This window comes from Chiloscyllium plagiosum, chromosome 2, assembly GCF_004010195.1.
Source record: "Chiloscyllium plagiosum isolate BGI_BamShark_2017 chromosome 2, ASM401019v2, whole genome shotgun sequence".
Taxonomy (NCBI): Eukaryota; Metazoa; Chordata; class Chondrichthyes; order Orectolobiformes; family Hemiscylliidae; genus Chiloscyllium; species Chiloscyllium plagiosum.
This window is the reverse complement of record NC_057711.1, coordinates 101793035-101818835: the sequence shown is the minus strand read 5'-3', so window position 1 is coordinate 101818835 and position 25801 is coordinate 101793035. Positions and strand designations below refer to the sequence as shown.

General features: G+C 41.4%; 1 protein-coding gene across 4 annotated transcripts in view; it reads right to left on the bottom strand.

The window, feature by feature from the left end:
• gldc (glycine dehydrogenase (decarboxylating)) overlaps positions 1–25801 on the bottom strand; it is a 172803-nt gene that overhangs the window by 57248 nt on the left and 89754 nt on the right. For all 4 annotated transcript variants that reach the window (XR_006315277.1, XR_006315278.1, XM_043715133.1 and 1 more), the window contains 2 exons: positions 16498–16573; positions 5760–5885 (listed from right to left, as the gene is read on the bottom strand). Coding sequence is in view for 2 of the 4 variants with exons in the window: in XM_043715133.1 (XP_043571068.1) it covers positions 5760–5885; positions 16498–16573 (202 nt within the window). In the remaining 2 variants the exon portion in view is untranslated. The remainder of the gene's footprint in view (positions 1–5759; positions 5886–16497; positions 16574–25801) is intronic.

Here is a 25801-nt window from a genome sequence, read left to right as displayed (position 1 = left end):
TTACAGGTTTACAGTTCAACTTGCCTCTTTCAATTGAAGGTAAAACAGATTTTTCTGAAACAGAGGGACTGGTTTGAAACTGGACAAATTCTGCCAAAAGCAAATCCCATGTAATCTCTTGATTATTGAGACAGCAGCCTGAACTGAAACTCAATGTCTGGAGCAGAAAAAAAAAATAGTAGACCGGCTTTACTGCTGCCAATTCACATTTGAGTCAGTCAGCCAAAGAAGGTGGGAAAGAGTGCCCCCCGAGAGGTGTTGTTATGCCAAGCAGAAGAAAATGACTGCTTCTATATTATTAATCACCCAACCGAGAGCTGGGTAAGGTGAAACCCACATTTGAGGAAAGAAGGTTTGTGAAAAGTTAAAGGTCAGGGAATCACCAGATAGAGCCTCATAATGTGGAGTCTGATTATGCTGAAAGGGTTGAGTGAAGGGAACATGGTTTAAAAGAAGCAATGTGCCACAAGGATTGGTGCTGGATCCACTGCTTTTTGTCATTTATAGAAATGATTTTGGATGTGAACATAGGACACATGGTTGGTAAATTTGCAGATGACATCAAAATAGTTGGTGCGGCAGACAGTGAAGGGCCAATGGGCTGAGGAGTGACAGATGGAGTTTTAGTAAGAGAAAGTTTTGCATTTTGGTAAGGTAACCAGGGCAGGACTTATACCGTTAATGATAGAGTCTGGGGAGTGTTGCTGAACAAAGAGACCGAGGCATGCAGGTGCATAGTTCCTTGAAAATGGAATGGCAGGTAGAGACAGGGTGGTGAAGAGGGTGTCTGGCATGCTTCCCTTCATTGGTCACAACACTGAGTGTAAGAGTTGGGATGTCATGTTGCACTGTACAGGACATTGTTGAAGCCACCTTTAGAAAATTAGTACAATTCTGGTTGTCCTTCTAAAGGAAAAAATTGGCAAACTTGAGAGGGTTCAGAAAAGAATTACAAGAATGCTGCAAGGGCTGGAGAATTTGAGCTACAGAGTGAGGCTGAGTAGGCCAGGGCTATTTTCCCTGGAATGTCAAAGGCTGAGGGTGACCTTATAGAGGTTTATACAATCGTGAGGGGCATGAATTGGGTGGTCAGCCAAGGCTTTTTCGTGGGGTGGGGGAGTCCAAACCTGGATGACACAGGTTTAAGGTGAGGGGGGGAAAGATTTAAATGGGACCTATGGAGTAATTCTTTTCATGCAGAGGGTGGTACGTGCATGGAATGAGCTACCAGAAGAAATGGTGGAGGCAGATATATTTACAACATTTAAAAAGCATTTGGATGGATATCTGAATAGAAAGAGTTTAGAGGGACATGGGCCAAATACTAGCAATCGAAACTAGTTCAGATTGGGATGTCTGGTTGGCGGGGATGAGTTGGACTGAAGGGTCTGTTTCCGTGTTGTATTTCTCTATGACAGTGCAAGGTTCACCTTGACAAGGTGGGGATAACAGATATTCTTAACGCAGGAAGGTGCGGGACTTTAAACTTAAGGCTACAGACTATCCATGTAAAATACAAATGCAGTTTAGGATTTTCCGTTGTGTTAAAAAAAAATCTCTTCTGTAGTTTAGGTGGCTAAGTAATATAAAGTTGATATTGGTTTTAGTGTTTTTTTTAAAATAGTAAAAATCTTAAACCTGAAGTACTGCTGTGAGATTCTTTCAATAGGTCACTGAGAATTCACATATCACTTTCTCTCAGATTGTTACAATTTGGCACTTCCAGAGTTCGGGAAATGAGTATAATTTCAGTGAACAAGATTTCAAACATAAAAGCAAAAGTAATGAGGATGTTGAAAATCAGAAATAAAAAGAGAAATTGAACAAGTTTCGCAGCATCTGACGAGAGAGAAACAAAGTTCATCTTTTGAGTCATCATACTGCATGCGCAATGCCTTGTATAAGGGCAACACAGTGGCTCAGTGGTTAGCACTGTTGCCTCACAGCACTAGGCATCTGGATTTGATCCCAGTTTCAGGTTTTATCATCTTCATTCAAGGCTATTCTTCCAGATCTTATAGGGCGAGGTTTTCCTTTAGGAAGAATGGTCTGTTTCTCATTTGACAGTTCTTCAAACAAGTTTGACAACTCTCAACAAGAGATCCATCATTGTTACATATTTGTAGAGTGCAGTTCATTTCCAAAACCACAAAAGGACAGCCTGCTTATTGCCACATTTGAAAAGATAGAATACTGTATCAGAATTCACTGCAATTTCAAGATAATCGTGTTTGCAAAGACACCTCCTCAGCACATGCATGAATGTCAGAATGTGGGGAGGATGTAGGTGGGAACTTGCCAGCGCTCTATTTTTCCCAGAACACATAACAAACCTCGTGAGTTGCAGTGGCATTTGAGATGGACAGGATACAACCTGATATTCAAGTTAGTTTGGAAGAGTGTAAACGTCAATTAGTGTGCAGGTGAAAGCTGAAAGGTATCTTTGATGGGTACAATGAGCTCAGTGTGCAGTGTACAAAACTGACTCATATAGGAAATATTTCTGTATAGAATCTTTGTAGTACGGAAGCAGGCCATTTGGCCCATTGACTCCACATTGCTCATCCGAAGAGCATCCAACCATGCCCATCCCCCCATCCTATCCCTGGAACTCCCCTTGCTAACCTACACAGCCTGCACATCCCTCAACAATTTAGCATTGGCAATCCATCTAACCTGCACACCCACATGTGGGAGGAAAGTACAGTAGCTGGAGGAAACCCACGCAGACACGGGGAGAATATGCAAATTCTACACAAACAGTTGTCTGCACCTGGAATTGAACCCAAGTCCCTAAAGCTGTGAGGCAGCAGTGCTGACCACTGAGCCACCTACACCAGGTTCTCTTGTTCAGGCTGTGACTGAAAGTGGTGCTGGCAATAGCCATTTAACTTCGTAACCTGGAATATTTCATTAAATTGAGATCTAATGTTCCTAACCACCGTGTGTGTGTGTCTGCAGTACCTCATTAACATCACAGAGTTGTCTCTGCAGTCAAAAGAGAATTTTAAAGAATTGCTTCATCAAGCATCTTTCCATCAATAGGCACAACTCCTGCAACTGTAGAAACCTACATAATTCTACTAACAACATTGGACTTTACTTTAACCTGTGCTTTCTAGCAGATCACTAGAATGTGCACTTGTGCAAAAGATTAGATTTGTCAATCATCACATATTTTGGCCATTGCTGCCTCTGACAATGCTTTCAGTTGAGATGGCAGTGCACGCTGTTTATGTCGGGTGCCTACAGGGCTCAAAATGAATGGGCTGGGGGGGTGAATGTACTCCCTAAAGCACCCAGGATAGATCAGTTATGGAGATGGAGTGAGATGGGGGCTGACCCATCAGAGAAACATTGTCTACTCATTAGTGGAATGGATAGAATAGGTGAGGTGCTGCCCTTCCAATCATGGGCCGGTTCATACACTCCCATGGGGGAAAGAGGAGGTTGTAAGAGTGTTTGGGGAAAAGGAGTCTGAAAGACAGTTTGCAGACAAAGGAAGATACAAAGGGATAGGGAGGGGAGAAGGAAACTTTAAGGCAGGTGGTATGGGGGAAGGAGGTAGCATGAAAGAAACTGAGGATGGCGTAGGCTCCAAGGTGAGGAAGGGAAGGGAGACTGCACAGGAATAACTTTAAACCTGTCAGAAAAGAAATACTCAACTCAGAGGCAGAAAAGTTTGAAACTATTGATATAATGAACTGTTTGAAAAGAAAAGCCGAGTCTCTAGCTTAAGGCTGCATTTGAGGCAAAAATGTAGGGGATGTTATTGTAATGAATATTGTCAACTGTTAAATTTAAATGAGATTGAGACCTGAGATGTTGTGGAAAGGGGTATACCTGGTTGAGACCTTCCAACTTTGTGCATAGGTGATTAGCTGTGACCCCATCAGTGTGACGATAAATGTTTATGGGGTGACGATCTTTTGTTTGCAGGAGTATATTGTCAGGGTATTTTGGAAAAAAAAACTTTGTTGCTAACCTACATTTGTCGTCTTATATGGTTATAAATATTGCAGTGTCTGAGAATTTACTACCTTCCTTGGATTTTGTGGCTTTAAGTTTAATGAATGATAATGATTATTGAAAGTACTAATGAATTATTCTAATTCTGTTTCTGTGACAGTCCAAATACCTGAGATGTCCATATAATTACAGAGTGTACTGTTAGAAATGGCTGCATTACCTGATAAATGAGTTAGAGAGAAAAAAAAAGAGCCTTTTGTCCTTGGGAAACCCTCAAGAAGTGTGTGTGTACACGTGTGTGTGTGTGTGTGTGTGTGTGTGGAGGGGGGAGGGGGAAGAGGTAAAAGAGAAGCACATTGGCCCCTGCATGGCTGTCTCCTGAAGGTCATCATATTTGCATCTGTAACTTGCTCCTAACTTTAGAGGTACTGCTGGCAGTCATCTTTAAGTATAAATAAGTTGTTACATAACAAGTACTGAAGCGAAATTCAATCTGTGTTTACTTTTTATATAACGCAATGTAAACCGAAATACACCAATTTGTGCAATGATGTGAGGTCAGTAACTTAGCCCTGATTTAAGGAATATATTTTATTGATTTTGACAGTTTGCAGTATCATGAGTTCAACATTTATTAAGTCATCGCTTTCCTTATTAAATAGACTCTTTAGACAGAACAGATATTTTACTCATCTATCATCATATATGGACATAATTGCAACAGCAGTATGGGGTTGAAAGTGTGGTGCTGGAAAAACACAGCAGGTCAGGCAACATCCGAGGAGCAGGAGAATTAACATTTTGCTGAAACATCGATTCTCCAGCTCCTCGGATGCTATCTAACCCTCTGCGCTTTTCCAGTACCACACCTTCGACTCTGATCTCCAACATCTGCAGTCCTCACTTTCTCCTAGCAGTATGGAGTTACCTACTGGTCAGAAAATATGGCAAAGTGCCAGTATAAAAGTTTGCACTTTATAGATCTGGTTTCCTATTGTTTACAAACTGCACACTGCCACCTTCCCTCACCACATCCCAACCATTATGCTCCATCCTTCAACTCATCAGCACACTTACCATTTATGCCCCTGATGGCAAGACTTCCACTAGCAGCATCCCTGAAGTACAAACAGCTCAACAGCAGTGTCCTTAGATGACCTTAATGTGCACAAAGCAGTCCAAATACCCTGATTCAGGCTGTGGCTCTCTGCAATGTGTTAGTCTGTATACATCTCTCACCCCTATCCCTTACAACTACTAACTTTAGAGGATCCTACCCAGCATCAGCAATGCAAGACTTGGCCAATGCATTCCATTCTTGCTCAATGTCCCCAGATATAAAGTGCGAGGATTCAGAAATGCAGGAACCGGTACAAAATTAAATCACATCCATCCAAATGGATTACTTATACACCAACAGATACTTTTCAAAAAAAAACCTTTGCCTCGTTGAACATTAGCAGGCATCAAACATCTGTAGCTCGGCATCAGTTTAAGATAGCAGCTCTGCAGAAGAAGGGACAGAAAGGACTGGCGCTGCCACAACCTGCAAATGCAGCTGAGGTGGAGAACATGCCCATCAAAATACCAATGCACAGGCAACAATGTGGTGAAATGGACATTAATTACTGATCAATGTGCCTGTGAAAACACTTGTAACATTAAGATCGATAAAATACATTAAGGACTGTTTAAGTCGCAGAATAATAGTACTTATATTTCCTGCCATGTTCAATACAGTCTTTATTAAGTCAATTTTGTGGGTGCATAACTTTCCGAAAACTACGTACCATAGCTTTTAAATGTGCAACATCTATGCTTCCATTCTTGTCCACTTCAACTGGTTGGATTTTCATGCCTGCCATTTGTGCACTGGCTGGATTAGTGCCATGAGCTGATCTTGGGATCAGACAGACCTGGACAGAGGACGAAATCAGAAGGTCAACATCAAAATGTTTATTATCGACTCAGCACAGTATCCTCTGATTTGTGAAATAGCTTTACAAACATGAGACTCGCCAGCATTGGCAGATTGTTGTGCGTGCAAGTCAGATGTCATTGGGTCACATTACAATATTAAGAAAGAGCAATTAGAATTTCAGAGGCATCAGAAGAAACTCTAGGACGCACTCAAACCTCAGGATTTCAGCGCAAAACAACTGTACACAGCACGTTAATGGAAAGGATTGGGCAGAGTCTCGCAACCTGTCCTGTGACACACCTATCGGTGGAGGGGGGCATTTAAGCAGATGGGAGGTGATGGTTGGTGACCCGACTGCTTCACCCCAATTAACACCAATGACATCAAGGCCTGTGGGCAGCCTTCTTGCCCTGCTGCCAATTGAGGGCCTCAAACCATCCACTGCTGGTATTAACCTCTTGGCCCAAGGGGTGATGGTAGTCACCATGTGGGCAGCAGCACTCGTAAAACCTGACTAATAGAAAAATGAAACATTACCATTTAGTTAATAGCTTCGAAGAAGTTGCACCCATTTTAAGTGATGTATTTATCATTCAACGTACCACACAAATTTCAAAGAGTGATTTAATACCACACAAGTTGGAATATTTTATCAGCTAAATTGCAGAATTATACTTATCTTTGAATGGATTTTTATTCAGTTGAGAGACATGGGTATCACTGGCTGATGAGTGTTTACTGCCCATCCCGAGGTGCCCTTGCAAAGGTGGTGGTGAGCTGCGTGATCTTGACCATGAAGAAACAGTGATATATTTCTAAGTCAGGAAGGTGAGTGGCTTGGAGGGGAACTTGCAGGTTGTGGTGTTCCCATGAATCCGCTACACTTGTCCTTGTAGATGGAAGTGGTCATGGGTTTGGAAAGTGTTGTCGAAGGATCTTTTGTGAACTTCTGCAGTGTATCTTGTAAATAGTACACACTACTTCTACTAAGCATCAGTGGTGGAGGGAATGAATGTTTTTCGATGTGGTGCCAATCAAGTGGGCTGCTTTTTCTTGGATGATGTCAAGCTTGGGAGAAGGCTAGTTTCGTACTGAAAACTATCCCCTATTCACTATGTGATGCAAAGTGATAGTGTTATAATCACCACACCCTTGACTTATAATTGACAATCCTCTGCGATTGCTGATATGTTCCAGATGTAGGTACCTAACACTACGGGCAATTTAGCATGGCCAATTCACCTGACATGCACATCTTTTGGATTGTGTTATAATCACCACACCCTTGACTTATAATTGACAATCCTCTGCGATTGCTGATATGTTCCAGATGTAGGCACTTCCCAGTCAATATCTGATCCAGGTTTCACTGGATATTAATTTGCTGTGTGCCCATGAATGACACCAGTAACCAATTATTCTGATTCAAAAATGGCAGTCTTTTAAAAACAAATCACCCTAAAGAAGAATACTTCTGCTCTGGTACGGTTTTGTTTTACACTTTGTTTTATTTACAAGTATTTTGAGGAAGGAAGTATGATTGCTATATGTTCCTACTTCAGCATGCTTGTACATTCTGTTGTGTGGCTAAATACTCCTGGTGCACAGAAATGTGTGTGTTATGGTATTGTCAGAGGTAAATATCTAATGTTTGTTTTGTCACAATGTCGACGCAAGTACTGTTTGGCAATGGTTACTATAGCAGATTCCTCTGCATAATCCAACTTTAAAAACTTCAAATGCTATGAAAATTTCTAAACAATAATTTAAAAAAAGAGAACATCCAGGACAAGCCCTGCATAAAAAGTTATTAGAGAATAATTCCTTGTCTTTTTCACTGTTGTTTTATTCCTTGAATATTTTTGCAGTGTAGAGGATTGAAAGAATCCCCTTGATACGGTACCTTTTCTCAATCTGCTTTGTTGTCATTAAAGCTGAAGGCTGATTTTGTGGGGGGATATATGGTTAGGCTTGTTTATTTAGTTGTTGTAAGAAAAACTACCTAACCTTACAGAGCAGGCAGGGCCAGCTCACGGTCATTACTATTTATAGTTGAGTCAGATTGCAGGCTCATTTTGGAGGGTGTGGGAAAGGAGAAGGGAAAGAATCTCAGAAATCACATTATGTCATCTGCTCCATTTTGGACAGTCATCTAAGAGCAAGCGCTCTGTGAATCTTATGGAAGCTCACATTTCAGAACCTTGGCAGTGACAAGGAATATTACTAGGCAGAGCAGAGAGCAGCAATACCAATTGAAAGGAAGCTCAACACTGAAATGTGAAACAAAACCCGAGAAACTTTCTGACACTGTTCTATATCTGACGGGTTATTGCAGGGCACCCTCACCAACAATAACAGAACACTTTGCCTGGCAGGAGGTGACAGCCAGACCCTGCTCTACTGGCACGGCCTGGGAACAAATACAAGAGGCACACCTTTGAGCAGTCAGGCAAATTGAGATTACCCTAGAGATACCCTGCACCTGAAATGCAACAAAACAACTTGCTGCAAGACCTTACACAAATTTAATGGATCCTACATGACTTCTCATACATATCCATCCTTCAACCAGGCACATGCACCTTCTAGGGGTATCACCCCACAAATTAATGTAATGTGGTCAGCTACATAATGACCTATTGGGACTTCACCTTAGTTTAACTGTTTAAATAGTTACATTTCCAGTAGGGAAGACAGATAATAAACAAAAATAAAAGGGAAAGAATAATAAGCAATGGCTAACTAAGCATAATAACAATCAAAAATGTCAAGAGAAGTACGTATTAATTTAATTAATTTAATGAAATTGAGTCAAATGCCTGAAAGGGAAGCACTTGTTTAGAATGACAAGTGCAGGATACACCCCGGCAACAGCTTAATGCAAAATTCAAGGAACTTATTGAGGGACAGGCATAAAGAGAGACAGAAGTAAGGGGCAAATTCCCATGCAATTACATTTTAATTGTTCACGCTAAACAAAGTGAACGAATATGCTATCCAGAGAAGATCAATATTAAAAGCCAAAATAAGTTAACTTATTTTTACATTAAAAATTAAGTTAATCTAAATTAAGTTTCACATTCATTCTTTCATGTAACTATAATCCTTGCCAATGCCTTCTGTCTGTTCATAGATGTACAACAACTTAGAGAATTTCCAACCAATGTTTCTTTATCCGATAACCCTGAACTCAAATATAGGGTACAGTCAATACTCCTTAACGCCACCAGGGGGAAGCATGCCTTTAACAAGAACAGGTGGCAAGTATGGATTTTCCACCAAACCCTTATAGATAAATGTGTCCAAGTAGTCTGGAACACACCTGGTTCAACAGGTATGATAAAAAATATCAAATAGGTTTCTAAAGTTCATGCATGTGATGTGGGTGAAGTTCACTAGCTTGGTAAAAGGCAAGAAAGTCAAGTTGAAGATGATCATAGTCATCGAGTCATAGTCATAGAGATGTACAGCATAGAAACAGACCCTTCGGTCCAACCTGTCCATGCCGACCAGATATCCCAACCCAATCTAGTCCCACCTGCCAGCACCTGGCTCATATCCCTCCAAACCCTTCCTATTCATATACCCATGCAAACGCCTCTTAAATGGTGCAATTGTACCAGCCTCCACCGCATCCTCTGGCAGCTCATTCCATACACGTACCATCCTCCGCATGAAAACGTTGCCCCTTAGGTGTCTTATATATCTTTCCCCTCTCACCCTAAACCTATGCCCTCTATTTCTGGACTCTCCGACCCCAGGGAAAAGACTTTGTCTATTTATCCTATCCATACCCCTCAATTTTGTAAACCACTATAAGGTCATCCCTCAGCCTCTGACGCTCCAGGGAAAACAGCCTCAGCCTGTTCAGCCTCTCCCTATAGCTCAAATCCTCAAACCTGAGCTATGAACCTGCACTCCAAGGTCTCTTTGTTCAGAAACACTCCCTAGGACCTTACCATTAAGTGTATAAGTCCTGTTAAGATTTGCTTACCCAAAATGCAGCACCTCGCATTTATGTGAATTAAACTCCATCTGCCACTTCTCAGCCCATTGGCCCATCTGGTCCAGATCCTGTTGTAATCTGAGGTAATCCTCTTCGCTGTCCACTACACCTCCAATTTTGGCGTCATCTGCAAACTTACCAACTGTACCTCTTATGCTCATTTCAGCCATAATCTCATTGAATGGTGAAGCAGACTCAATGGGCCAAACAGCTTGAGCTTCTGTTCTGTCATCATATCATTTATTGCTCATTCCCAATTGTTCCTGGGGAGGTGGTAGTGAACTCCCTTCTTGAACTGTTGCAGTCTTTGAATTGTAGGGATACCCAAAATGTTGCTGAGGAGTTCCAGTATTTTGACCCAGTAACAATGATGGAACAATGACATATTTCCAAGTCAGGATAGTGAATGGCTTGGAGGGAAATCTCTAAGTGGCAGTGTTCTCATGATACAGCTACCCTTGTCCTTCTAGATGTAGTAGTGGTCACAGGTTAGAAGGTGCTGTCAGGAGAGCCTTGGTGAGTTTTGTAGAGACTAGATTTTGTGGAAGGTCTTTGCAAAATCCTCAGTACTTTGTTATTTTACCAAAGGCTAGTTCAAGATGATGGAGGCTGGGGCTTCCTTTCTAAAGGGTCCTCCTGCTGGTCTACATTAACAACAACAAAAAAAGCTGCACAGACACAGGAAAATAAAACAAAGAGTGAGGAGCATATACACCACCCCACTCTCCTATAAATGTTGAGATGGAAAATCAGAACAGAAATTCACATTTGTTACCTCTTGTTAGTGGCATAGCTAAGAACAGAAACAATCACAATATCACAAAAGGCCTGATTTAGGCTGTAGTCTATATTATATTATACTGCACTGATAATTCAAGTCCGGTAAATTCGAAGGGCTGTTTTCATGGAGAGAAGAGAGGGAATTCCAGTTGAAACCCTCAGGGCAGGCACAACTGAGCTACTACGAGTGGAGCAAGAACTGAAAGCAGAACGTGCTGGAGAAACTCAGCAGGTCAGGCATCTACAGACAGAGTAACAGAGTTCACATTCCAATGCTATTGCAACTCTTGACCCAAATGGCAGTGGAAGCTTATTTTCTCTATATACTGCTCAAATCAGCCCACTGAATGTGGTGTCAGAGTCAGAGTCATGGAGTCACAGCATGGAAATAGACTCTTTGGTCCAACCAATCCATGCTAACAGTATTGAACGTTTGAGGTAAATACATAGGACGGCGTATTTAGAGGTTCAATCAACAACTGCACATGATGTCATTCTCTTACGTTTACACTGGATATCCTTGTTTAATTGCTCACCTCCTCACAACATACGTCTTCCCTGCTCTCCTTAACTGGAAGCAATATAGTGTCACACATACTCAGAAGTCAGGTGGGTTTCTAGCTGTGCTATGAGGACACCTTTGTACCAGTGTTTCTGTTATTGACTCTATTATGATCCTAAATGGAACCATCGCATCCTTTGCTGTTCCAGCTGTCTTGCATGACATAATTCCCATCTATTTAGACGAACACATTCACTTCTATAAATGGTCGGCTCCTGAAGGGGCTTGACTAGGCATGGAGAGGGCATCCCTTTCTATTGGGAGAATTCAGAACAAGGGGTGACTGTTTAAAAATAAGTGGTTACCAATTTCATACAGAGATGAGGAGAATTTTATCTTCCCCCAGAGGGTGAAGAATGTTTGGAACTCTCTTCTCCAAAGGCAGGGAAACAGAATCTTTTAATATTTTTAAGGCAGTGGTCGATAAATTCTTGATTATCAAGGGAATGAAGAACTTTCATATTTGTGGGGAACGTAGAGCTGAGATTATAATCAGATCAACTATAGTCTTATTAAATGGCAGAGTAGGTCTACTCCTGTTCCTGGATGATATGTTTGTTTATGTTTGCATGATAACTCTCTTCATGCTTTACAAATTTGTGAAAGACCCTAAAATCGGAAGAAGGAATTCAAACATCACAAAATCCTGAACAGAATGCAACAAACAACGTGTCACTTATTCCTCAATCTTTTTCTATCACCATATCTCCACTAAATCAATACAAATAACCATTTTTCTCAAACAGTCTCTGATGTAACTAAGTATATTTGCCTACAACCGCAAAGTTAGAAAATCAAAACTTGTCGCTGCAAGCTTTCTAAGACAACACTTGTGTTTGTGTATACTGTTCATATGAAATGCTCGTATCTAGCAAAAGTATGGCACCGAGCCACATAACGAGATTCTAGAACAGATTACAAAATACTTGTGGGCAGGTTTTCAGGCGCAACGTCGAAGAACAAAGAGAGAATTCCTCAGCAACACAGAACATAGGGGCTAGACAGTTGGTCACCAATAATGCAGCAATTAATATCATAGATGCTCAAGTGACCAGAATTAGATTAGATTAATAACCGAGAATTATGTGGCTGGGGAGAAGACAGAGAAAGGGAGGGGGAGTGCAAGGGGGCATTTGAAAGAAACAATGAAAATTTTAAAATTGAGAATTGCTTAAACAGGGGATGGTGCAGATCACTGAGCACAGATAAACGACCAAGACTTAGTGCCAGTAAGGACAGAGACAGCAGAGTTTTGAAATGGCCTCATGTTTAGGAAGGTAGAATATGGGAGGTCAGCAAAGATCTGAGGCTTGAGGTAACCCACACAAGGTCTCAGCAACAGACCCACAAAGGCAGTAATGGAGTTGAACCATGTTAGAGAAGTGGAAATAGGCAGTGTTCCTGAGGTCAGAAGATCTAAGGGCTGAAAATACCATCAAATATCCAAACAGTCTAATTGGCCCCATTCTGTCCTACAACCTCAAACCACAATTTTTAAAAAAATATTTGTTCCTCCTGTACCTTCTGTTTTTTCGAACTAAAACTTTCATTAATTTCTAATTCCTAATTTATGCTGTCTTCTCTTTCACTGTTGTCAACATTGGGAGCATTATACACAATCGATCACAAGAACCCCAACCCTACATTTAACCTACATTAGACCACAATAATTCTGAGCAGGAAAACACTTTGATGGGCAATATATGAACAGATGCAACATTATAGTCTTAACAATAGAGATCTTCAGAAGGGTAATCTTTTATAGCACTGTAGAATCAGGAACAAAATAGTAAATCAAAGGTAAATATCCATCCTTCTTTTACCAAATTCAGAAACTTAATATACTCTGGGCACACTAAATTTTGCAAATTGCCCGTGAAACTTTTCTTGTGCACGAAGGCAGGTAGGTAATTAGCCATTATCCACGAGAGATTGTAGGCATTTCTCTCCATTAGAAGATAATTGGTTAAGTGGCTTGTGGGGCACCGCTTGGCATTAAGCACAGAACAAAGTGTAAGTCCGAGTTTAAGTCAGCCGGAAGAGGAATTGTAGCCAGGCCGCTGCTACCCGTCTTTCAAAGCCATCTCTAGCTAACTGAGCTAAGGAACCAGTTTTGAGGAAGGGTCACTGGATCTGAAATGCAGACTGATTTCTCTTCATGGTTGCTGACTGACCTGTTGAGCTTTTCCAGTAATTTCTGTTTTTGTTTCCAAAGTAAGGAACCCCTTTATCAATGAAGATCCGCAGGCTGTTAGACTATGGGCTACTACAATTAAACTAAATTCTGCTTTCTAATTTTCTGATAGAATATAAGTAGGAATGGGAACCCAAATTAGTTAATTCCAGAATGTAGCATCGTGTCTGATTATCACAATTTCATTGCTGTTTCGGTAAATATCAGCCATGAGCCCAAATGATCCTGAGTCAACCTCACTTCTGTTTTAAATGGCACCTTGCCAAAAAAAATTTCCATCTCTGAAAACCAACTTAACTGCTTTATTTTTGCAGTCCATTCAATGCAGTTCATTTAATCTGAAAATGTGTTGCTGGAAAAGCGCAGAAGGGCTCATGTCCGAAACATCGATTCTCCTGCTCCTTGGATGCTGCCTGACCTGCTGCGCTTTTCCAACAACACATTTTCAGCTCTGATCTCCAGCATCTGCAGTCCTCACTTTCTCCTAGCAGTTCATTTAATGTCAACATGTGTAAAATAAATCATTACATGAGCAAACAAATATCTCAACAGTAAAATCAGGATGGACAAATTCTTAAGACCAATCTAAGCCTGGAAGGAATTCCATGCGCATATTATGAATACAAAATCTGACAAGTGAACAGGAAAAAAAATGTAGACCCAAAATGTATTCCATTATTCGCTGAAAAAACACTTACGTGGAAAATATAAATGAACACATTTGTGAATGCAATGGTTTTCTTTATATGCAAGCCTTTCCCATTCCCTACTGGAACTTTTTAATAAACAGTGAATTCTCTCTCTTTCTCTTCCCCCTTGCAGAAATTTTTGCATCACCTCTAACTATGAGTGTGGTGCCTGATGACTGGAGGGCGGCTAATGTTGTACCTTTGTTTAAGAAAGGTTGTAGAGTGAAAACGAGGAACTATAAACCTGCGAGTCTGACATCAGTTGTTGGTAAATTGTTGGAGGTGATTATGAAAGGTAGGATTTATGGACATTTAGAGAGGCAAAAATTGATTAGGTATTCTCAGCATGGTTTTGTGCGAGGAAAATCATGTCTCACAAACTTGATTGAGTTTTTTAAGTAAGTTACCAAAAAGATTGATGAGCGCAGAGCAGTAGATGTTGCTTACTTGAACTTCAATAAAGCCTTCGACAAGGTTCTGCATGGTAGACTAATTTGTAAAGTCAGTCCACATGGGATTCAGGGTGAGCTTGTCAATTGGATACAAAATTGCTTTAACGGCAGGAGACAGAGTGGTGATGGAGGGGGAAAATCACTTTTCAGACTGGAGGGGATCAGTTCTGGGTCCTTTTTGGTTTGTCATTTATATAAATGATTTGGATGAGAATAGAGAAGGCATGGCTAGTAATGTTGCAGATGACATCGAAACTGGGGGTAAAGTAGACAGTGAAGAAGGTTTTCTAAGATTATGAAGGGATCTTGATCAAATGGGTTAATGAGTTGAAAAATGACAGATGGAGTTCAATCTTGATAAACGTGAGGTATTGCATTTTGGTACAACAAACAAGGGTAGGGCTTAATGGTAGGACCTTGGATGGTGTTGTAGAACAGAGGGATTTACGGGTGCAGGTACATAATGCTTTGAAGTTTGCATCACTTTTGAAGGATGGTTCAAAAGGCGTTTCACATGCCTTGCCTTCATTGCTCAAACCTTTGAATGTAGGAGTTCAGAATTCATGTTGAGATTGTACATGACATTGGTCAGGCCTCCACTGGAATACTGTGCCCAGTTCTGGTCGGCTAGTTATAGGAAGGATGGTATTAAGCTTGAGAGGGTTCAAAAGAGATTTCCCAGGATGTTGCCAAGAATTGAGTTATAAAGAAACGCTGGATACGCTGGAGCGTAGGAGGTTGACAAAGGACCTTATATAAGTTTATAAAATAATGAGGGGTATAGTTAGAGTTAATGGTAGTTGTCTTTTCCCTCGGAAGGAGATTTCAAGATTTTTAATGTGACAGGACTGATTTTAAAAAGACGTTAAGAAGCAAATATATTTTTCTGCATGTGGTTCATGTGTGAAATGAACTTCCTGAGAAAATGGTGGATACAGGTACAATTATACCATTTAAAAGACATTTGGATAAGTACATGAATCGGAAAGCTTTGGAGTGATATGGGCCAGGAGTAAGCAAGTGGGAATAGTTTAGTTTGGGATTATGTTCAGCATGGAAGGGGTTGTTTCTATGAGTCTGACGTGATCCCATCCAACAAATATCAAGCTATTCTCATCACAACGTCTTGGTGCGTGAGGAGTAACTTCAACTTGACACCTCTTGGTCACCTGTCAAAGTTTATGACACCTAGGAGAATGCAATTATAGACAGAAAAGTCAAACTAAGATCAACCAGATCTTATTGAATGGTAGAGCAGACTCGATGAGTGACTAACTCTTGCTTTTATGTTTCTCTGGCCTTTTTAAAAATAAGTTAAATCAAGAAGCTAAAACTTTTACACAGAACAGTCAAAGCTGTTATGTGGACAGTGTTATACTGATGTTAACAATGTTAATATTAACACATTTACAGGACATTCTTCTGCCAGCAACAATATGTTCTCGGTTGTATCATCATCCTAAAAATAAAGAGTCCCTAGAAAAGCAATCTATTCCCTCTTTCAATTTTTTTCCTTTTTTCCTCTTTGATGGGACGTTGGTGTCGTTGGTAAGACTAGCATTCGTTCCCATCCCTAATTATCTTTAAATAGAGGGGAGTTAAGAGTCAACCACATTGGGATGGGTTTAGTCACATGGCCAGACTGGGTAATGATGGGTGACTTTGTTCCCTAAAAGATGATGGTGGTTTTCAGGTTCACTGGCACAGAGCTCAGTTTCTTGCCAGAGCTATTAAATGAATTCAAATGCTGTGATGGGCTTGAATCCAGACACAGCATTAACTGGGCCTTTAGATTATTTGTTCAGTGACATTACCACTATATCACCGTCTCCCACCAAATCATTCACTTCCAAATATCAATTAACTACTGAATAGTCCTGTTAGTTAGAAAAGGAATACAAGCATTATCCTTTAAGTTACTTACAGTTCTCTGGTTCTCTCCTTTTGAACTTAAATAAGCCTTAATTGCTGCTAATCCAGCATATTCGCCTTGTGCGCCACTGTACAAGAAATCAAAGTAAAAGCACATGAGTAATACTAAACAAGATGTATGAACACTAAGTTGTTGCTATTTTATAAATATCTCTTTTATGTCATCTATAAATGAGATACTGCTTTCTTGAGAACATCTTCTACTTTTTAAGTTTATGCATATCGGGCCTGATTGGGCAGAATGAAAGAATTATTTTGTGATAACAATATCCCTAGACCAACAAATATTAATGTACATCAGATCAGCAACTGCTGGAAGTTTCTTGCACCAGAAAATCCAGTGTCAACTAGTTTAAATACTGCCAAACCTTAAGACAGTATTCCTGCCAGTAACCTGATTAACGTTTGAAGGGGTGAAAATGTGTTGCTGGAAAAGTGCAGCAGGTCAGGCAGCATCCAAGGAACAGGAGAATCAACGTTTCGGGCATAAGCATAGGCATAGGTTCCAGCATCTGCAGCCCTCACTTTCTCCTTAATGTTTGAAGAGGGTACAGCATATGGAAGGGAAAAGGCTAAGACTAAATGTTCAGAACAACAATGACCACCTCTGCAGTGTTGAAAGAAGTTCAAAGCTCACCAGTTTAGAAAAAGGAATGAGTGTTTTCAAATGGGTATGAGAACATGTGACAGAATGATTACAGAGAGGCACATAGGTATTCCTGAGAACAATTCAAGCCCCATTGTTTTTGCATGACCCCAAATCCCCAGTCCTAAACTCAAAGTCACTTTGCAGTGATCATGGAAGTGTTTCTAATCTGCAATTACCTTCTAAAAGGGGAAATTGGGAAGGAACAGATAATGCAGATGAGAAACTTACACATTATCAAATACAAAGCATCAGGACACCAACGAAGCCTTCTGGCACCTCCAAAACAAGACTAAATATGGGTTTGAACTGCAGTGAATAATTTTGCTGAGTGACATTATTGAGTACACGATTTGTTATTGCTATCCCTCCTTTGTCAGGATAGTTTTTTTGTAAATTCAGTCGTGGCATGTGGGTGTTGTTGGCTGGGCCAGTAGTTATTGCCCATCTGAAGACGATGGTGGTGTGCTGCTTTCTTGAACTGCTGCAGTCCATTTGCTCTAGGTGGACCCACAATACTGTTTGGGAAAAAATTCCAGGGTGTTGATCCAGCAACAGTGAAAGAATGGTGATATATCCAAGTGTGGATGTGGGATGATTTAAGGCCAACTTGTAGGAGTTGGTGGCCCCACGTATCCGCTACCCTTTTCCTTTGAAGTGGAAGTGGTCATAGGTTTGATTCAACCACCAAAGTTATTTAACTGGCATTATTGAGTCAGAGACGTACAGCATGGAAACAGACCCTTCGGTCCAACCCGTCCATGCCGACCAGATATCCCAACCCAATCTAGTCCCACCTGCCAGCACTCGGCAGGTCCCTCCAAATCCTTCCTATTCATATACCCATCCAAATGCCTCTTAAATGTTGCAATTATACCAGCCTCCACCATTTCCTTTGGCAGCTCATTCCATATACGTACCACCTTCTGAGTGAAAAAGTTGTCCCATAGGTCTCTTTTATATCTTTCCCCTCTCAACCTCTAGTTCTTGACTCCCCCACCCGAGGAAAAAGACTTTGCCTATTTACCCTATCCATGCCCCTCATGATTTTGTTCAACCTCTATAAGGTCATCCCTCAGCCTCCGACGCTCCAGAGAAAACAGCTCCAGCTTGTTCAGCCTCTTCCCCAAATCCTCCAACCCTGGCAACATCCTTGTAAATCTTTTCTGAACCCTTTCAAATTTCACAACATCTTTCCGATAGGAAGGAGACCAGAATGGCATGCAATATTCCAACAGTGGCCTAACCAATGTCCTGTACAGCCGCAACATGACCTCCCAACTCCTGCACTCAATACTCTGACCAATAAAGGAAAGCATACCAAATATCCTATCCACTGCAACTCCACTTTCAAGGAGCTATGAACCTGCACTCCAAGGTCTCTTTGTTCAGCAACACTCCCTAGGACCTGCAAAATTTTGCAAATGTCAGAGGGAACCAAAATATATTTCAAGTGAAATGATTAAATCACAGTTTAATAGTTCTTTAAGACATCCAACATTTCACAAAGTCATGGTTTTATAGAGATAAGCCAAACAAACACACAGGTATACAATAAAATCCCTACAAGAAATAGGAATTCTAAATTTGTTTTTTATACACTGTTTAAGCAAGCAAAAAGATTAGATAACACTTAAAAAGTGCAATAATCTATACAGAGGGCATGTCATCAATAACTGAAAGATACCAGTGCTACAGAAGAAAATGCTGAATTGGCAATTTATCTACTAATTAACAGGAAATTGGGAAGAGTTGGTACTACTACAGCTCTGCTGAACTCCTGACGATGAAAAATAAAATCTCAATCAAGAGTGTGGTGCTGGGAAGGTACAGCAGGTCAGGCAGCATCCAAGGTGCAGGAATATCGACGTTTCGGGCAAAAGCCCTTCATCAGGAACAAGTATAGAATGGCATTCCTGGTGAAGGGCTTTTGCTGGAATCGTCGAGTCTCCTGTTCCTCTGATACTGCCTGACCTGCTGTGCTTTTCCAGTACCACACTCTCGACTTTAATCTCCAGCATCTGCAGACCTCACTGGCAGAATAAAATCTCAGTCTGTCTTTTCAAGACAGTCTTGACTTTTGTGTTCCTCTGGGCACACGGGAAGAAAAAGCCTCTTTCCTACTACATTTTCTATGATAGAAATCCTACAGTGTGGAAGCAGGCCTATCGAGTCCATACCGATCCTCGAAGTAGCATTCTATCCAGACCTACACCTTCCATACCCCTGCAATTTTGCATATCCCATGGCTAACTGACGTAGCCTGCATACCCCTGGACACTATGGGCAATTTAGTAGCACCAATCCACCTAAACCCCAGACCCTTGGACTGTTAGCGGAAACCAGAGCACCCAGAAGAAACCCTCGCAAACTTCACACTGACAGGTGCCCAAGGGTGAAATCAATGGTGGGCCCTGGCGCTTTGAGGCAGCAATACTAACCACTGAGCTGCCCTCTTTGCCATATTTCTTCTCTTCCCTCACCGAGGTATTGATATTCTCTTGCAATTCTCTTCCATGCAGGCTGAGAAATTCTGACAGCTTGCCCAAGCAGCACATGATTCACAAATGAGTCAGGACAGTGAGTGGTGGTAGGTATTCTGACAGTTTAAGCCAAATCACTCGTGTCCAAACACATACGCAACTCCAGTCAGGGTGGGTAGGGACTGATGCTTTTTCCCCCCAAAGGCACTTGAGACCAAGAGTCCAGGAAGTCATTTCAAGGAATTAGCTAAATTTACCAGAGGATGTTGAGATCTGTGGGGTATCTTTTAACTTAATGAATCTAAAAAACTTTTTTTTCCCCAATACATGCTTGTTGATTTAATGATTTACGTCATAATTACCCTCGCACAGCTTGTATTTTCTGGGTGCCTAATGGTCATTGCTGAGAGTAGTTGAGTAGGTAATCTTTGGCTGAAAATTAAGACAGCAGTTTTATTTCTTTCCATACTTCTTGTTGAAGTATTATCAATTCTATTTGGTGTGATATAACTAATGTGAACTTATCATTAGATTAGGCTCCTGTTATCTATATTATGTACATAAGATTATGATTGTGCTAAATCATCATGTTCCTTTCTAATTAAACAAAATTAGAGTGTATCTGTTGTAAATAAAAACTGCCCAAAGTACAGTTTGGTCACTGATCAGAATCATTTTATTACGTTATACAGTCTTTAGAACGTTTTGGATTTGGGTTGAGAATATAACATTCCCTGCATTACAAATAGCTCTGACTGCTATCCACTGTCGAGGATCATTGAAGAAAGGCAATGATTAACCTGGGTGATGTAACATTAATCCTATATTGCATATTGAACTGTAATGAGTCAGCACCTTTGGAAAGCAATGCAAGGTCAACTACACCTCCTGCGTGAATTTCTATTTATGATCCTGCCAATCCTAAGGCCTAAAGTCGCTATGCCTCAGGCCTTTGACATTAAGGCTGAGATCATCTAACCAGCTAAGTATGTCATTTTCACTCCTCTTCCCCTTGCTCACCGAGTGAAGATTTTCTTAAGATTTTCCTTGTCTCCAGCCTCTAACTTCTATCTTTCTCCAGTTTTTCTCCTTTGAGCTCATTGTGTTCAGGAGACCCACTTCCCGCTTCCTCAAAGCTACTCCCCCAGAACCCCAGAGCTCGTAACTTTTTTTCTTGGGAAACTAGAATAGTCAATATTGCTAATAGCTCTGCTCCTCAGCTACTGGCCTCTTCTCCTTCAAATCTACATTACTACCTTTCCCCTCAAATAGCAACTGTTTCAAACGCCAGTCCTGTTTTCAAACTCTCTTTCCTCTACAAAGTCTTTGAAAGTCTTATCAATCCCCACCCCTTCCAAAAATCCACCTTTCTCAGTAATTCCATTTTTGACTTCCTCCACTTAGGAGTCAACCTCAGCCATAGCCCTGCAGACGTTTTTTCAAAATCAGAATTACAAATGATATTGCAAGTGACTGTTATAAAGATCCTCCTAGTCCTTCCTAATCTGCTGTACAGTCTTTGACATGATCAGCACACTGTCCTCCTCTAACCACTCATTAGCATTAGCTAGAACTGGCTGTGACCGCTCTCATGATGCTATTATTGTTTATCTTATCACAATCAAAGTATGACTAGCAATAGGCTCTCTTCCTTCTCCTACACCTTTATCCCTGTGTCACCCATACTGACACCAATATCTCATCTACATGAAGCACGACACCATCCCCCACAAGAACATTATGTGATAAACGCAGCATCAGTTTTCAAATATGAACTGAGAGCATCCAGCTCTTCCACACCACTAACTGGTCTCAGCCCCTCCACCGTTTCAGAATTGTAAGACAGTTTGCACATGTCTATTACTGAATAAACGAAGTTCTCCAACTGAATACAAGGAAAACAAATCCATTCACAATTCAATCTGTCCTCAGCTTGCCTGCTGTTCGATCATTCATTGATCACCTGGAGACTTGACTAAAATAACGCCACAGAAGCTGGTATCCTGTCACTCAATCACTCTTTATTTAGGCATGAACAGTCCTTGACTTTAATACTGCCTCATACAGTCAGCCTACCAGAGTGTCAGTATCTCTGATACTCAACTTTTACATTTGTCAGCCATGATTCCCTGACTGGACTAGGTTAGAGAACTAATCAGAGAACTCATATTCTACACAGTCCAGCTGGCTGACCTCGTTACAATCACTATATCCTTCCCTGAGTCCACAGATATAGATCGGTCCCTTTCCATGAAGGGACTCCTGGGGTGTTTAGTACCAGGTCACGTTTCTCTGACTTGTCACTTGACATGCGTGGCATGTAACGTATGGGAACTCATCTTTGACGCCAGTAGCACCTCAGTAGAAATTCCCCCTCTTCTTCTGGTGGCAAAGGCATCGAAGAGTCTACTTCCGTCAATATGTCTCTGATTCAGAGGACTCGACACCCTTTGACAGAGATGGTGAATCCATGGATTCCAGCAACGTGTCTGAACATTGAGGGGGAGGGCACATGTTGTTCCTACACTATTTGAAATTTCATAGCTTTTCACATGGCCCACCTAACTTTTCAGGCCCGTCGCATTTACCCGGACTTTATATGTCACTAGGGCTGACCTCGCACCTTAACCATGTGGGGCCATTTTTGTGATTCTTACACAAAACATCGTCCTTTGTATGAAACTAATCTCTCTTACTTTACAGAGCCTTGGGCCTGGTAGTGGAGTTCCTGATGATGTTTCACCCTTCCCCAGAAGATCAGGGAAGATCAGACAATGTGGTATGGAATCTTCTATTCATTAACAACGCTGCCGGAGCTATCCCTGTAGTTGCATGTGGGGTTGTTCTATAATCAAACAAGAACTATGATAGCTTGGTATCAAGTGAGGCTGTTGGCTTTTTCTTCAATCGAGCCTTTAAAGTTTGGACTGTATTTTCTGCCAAACCATTGGATAATGGGTGGGGAGAAGCTGTCTTTATGCGTCAAATCCATTCAACTTTAAGCAATAATCAATCAAATTCCCTGCTGGTTAACAATGACCTGTTATCTGTGACTAACATTTCTTGGACTCTATGGTGCTGCAAACGATGCACATGGTTTTTCTATTGTTACCCCAATGTTTGATGAATGGACTCTATGCATGTTTAACCACTTTCAATGGGCATCCACAATAACCAAGAACACTGAACACATGAACAGATCTGCATAGTCAACGCAGTCCAAGCTTTTCCCAGAGGTTCCCACAAATATAGGAGAGTTGGTGGTGGTAATCTTTGTCCTCATTTGCACTTTGGGCACTGTCCCACCAACGTGGCTATGTCTGCGCTCAAGCCTGGCCACCAGAAAAAACTTCTCACAAACACCTCAATTTTGGAGACCCCTGCCTGGCCCTGGTGGAATTCTGCCAGTTTTCTATGTCAACCTTTGCTCAGGGCAATCACTCTTTCTCCACATAATATGCTGTACTCTACCGTGAGCTGGTCACTCTGGGTCTAAAAAGGTTTCAATTCTTGTTGACAGGCCTTTGCTTTCCACCACTGAAACCAGTTGCTTCAGTTTGGAAGGGCCTGAATCCTTTTGTGCCCAAAGTCTAATATTGTTAGTTGTGACTGGAAGTGTCCAAACATTACAGACTCCTTCACTGGTGGTGTATCTGCTAATGGGAGATGGCTCAATGCATTCGCATTTGCTATTTGGCTTCCTTGACTGTGTTCAATTATCGACTCATTATTAACTTTCGGCAGGATGTTACTCATGCACCCCTACACATTAACAGCACAAATGTGGAATAAATGAAGCTCCAAGGAGTGGTCATCCACAACAAGCTTTCTTGGACTCATGTGGGCGTATTGGTTACAAATGCCCAACAATGCCTTTTCTTCCTCAGGCAGCTGAGGAAATTTGGCATGACCATGAATAGCCTTGCCAACTTTTATTGGTGTGCCATCAAGAGCATTCTGTCTGGATGTTCACTACCTGGTGTGGCATTCAAGATCGGACACGGTTACACAGAGCGGTGACCTTGGACTGGACAATCACAAAGGCTAACCTCCCATATATCGAACCTATCTACCAGGCCCGCTGTCAAGGAAAGGCCACCAGCATTCTCAAAGATCCATACTACCCAGGCAATGTTTTCCTACAACCTCTATCATCAGAGAGAAGGTACAGAAGCCTGAACACACGCACCAACCGGTTTCTAAACAGTTTCTACCCGACTGTTGTTAGAATACTGAATGGACTCACATTTGTCAGTACCTGTGTTTTTGTTTTAGCTGCTGTTTACCTATTATTTACTTATCTATGCTACTTAACTATGTGATCTGCCTGTGTTACTCGCAAGACAAAGCGTTTCACTGTGCCTTGGTACACTTGACAATAAATTCAATTCAATTCTAACTTATAATTACACACACATTGTAACAGAGCCCACCGCTGAATGTGGCCCACATCTACAGGCGGCAATGCCTTCTCCTCTTTAAAAAGGTATTGTTGAAATTCCGGACCCCAAATATCCTTCTTTTTCTATCTGAGTGCATTTACACTCTGCATTAGCAATGTTCCTGGATGCATAAACTATTGGGCATTCCTCTCTATTTATGAGCTAATATCACCAAGGCCATACAGGGAAGGCTCTGCACGTCACAACCAGATATTTATTGGACCCAGGTTTGATTCCACCCTCAGGCAACTGTCTGTGTGGTGTTTTCACATTATCCCCATGCCTATGTGGGTTTCCTCTGGATGCTCTGGTTTCGTGCCACAGTCCAAAGATGTGCAGGTTAGGTGGATTGGCTGGGTTAAATTGCTCACAGTGCCCAAGGATATACAGGTTAGGTGGATTAGCTGGGTTACAGGGATAGGGTAGGGGGGGTGGGATGCTCTGGGTTGGTGTGGATACAGTGTAGGAATTCTATTCTAAATAGTGATCAACCTCTGAGGTGTTGGCTCACGATCCCAATAAATATCTTGACATGCAAAGCTTCCCTGTCTGGCCTCGGGGTGGTAGTAGCTCATAAGTTGTTTATGCATCCAATAATTTACACCCAATAGTTTATACATTGCTAGTGCAGAATGTAAATAAACCCAAACAGAAAAAGAAGGATTAGTGATCATATTTGGGGTCTGGAAGTTCCACAAATTTGTTTAAAATGTCCACAAAAGCGAATAGACCCGTTGCACTTCAAAAATCAGCAAAACCAGTGCTGTCCATTTCAAGAACTGGACTAGTTTGATCATTTCTTCACCTTCCAGCCTTCTGATTTCTGCCTCTGCTTCTATCTATAAGGCAAATGGCACTGGGCAAACCCTGCAGATTTGAGTTGTTTCCTGGTCATCATGCAAGGTGGCTTTGGCTCCTCTGATAGTCCCTAGGCCTTCCTGGAAGACCTCTGGGTATTTATTTAGGACTTCACTCAGGCAGCCATTTACCAACAGAAAAATGTTGAGCCAGTCCAGCTGAATCTCTCCCAACCAATTCTGCCCCATAAAGCTTGTGCCCAAGCCTTTTACTACAAATATCATTGGTAACTGAACCAACTGCTTCTCATAAAAGACCAGAATGAAATTTGTACCCTCAACTTGTAAAGGTTGCCCAGTATAGATTCTTAGTCTCACTGAGGTCTTGCACAAATTCAAGGGCTGGAGTCCAGTGTGAATTTTGTTAAATACTAATTCTGCAGTCACTGAAATGGCCCTGGCAATATCAACCTCCATTAGAACCAGGTGACCATATATTTTGATTGGTTCTCATTTTAATGTTGCTAAGTAATTTAACTGTTCCAAACCAGCTGTCGGTGGAGCTTGTAGGGTATGAACTCTCCTAGATACTGGTCTATGAGTTAACTTACTCAATTTAGGTCGAGTAGAACTCTTTTGCTGTTTTGAGTCCACAGGATCATTGTTGGCCAGGATTCTGGAGAAAACTTTAACCATTTGGCCAATGCTTGTCTTTGTTTTGGAGTTTTACCATGGGCTGACCTAGAGTCCTTCTGTTCAGGATGTATCTTGAGTGAGATGATATAATTGCCTCCACTCAAGTCGTGCTCTCCACTTGCATCGGAATACCGTGCAACTTGTACGCTTCACCTGCCATATTTTCCAATGACAAACCAATTTATTTCTGTTTGAAATCTAGTTGGGCTTCAACTAGCATTTGGTTTTGCAA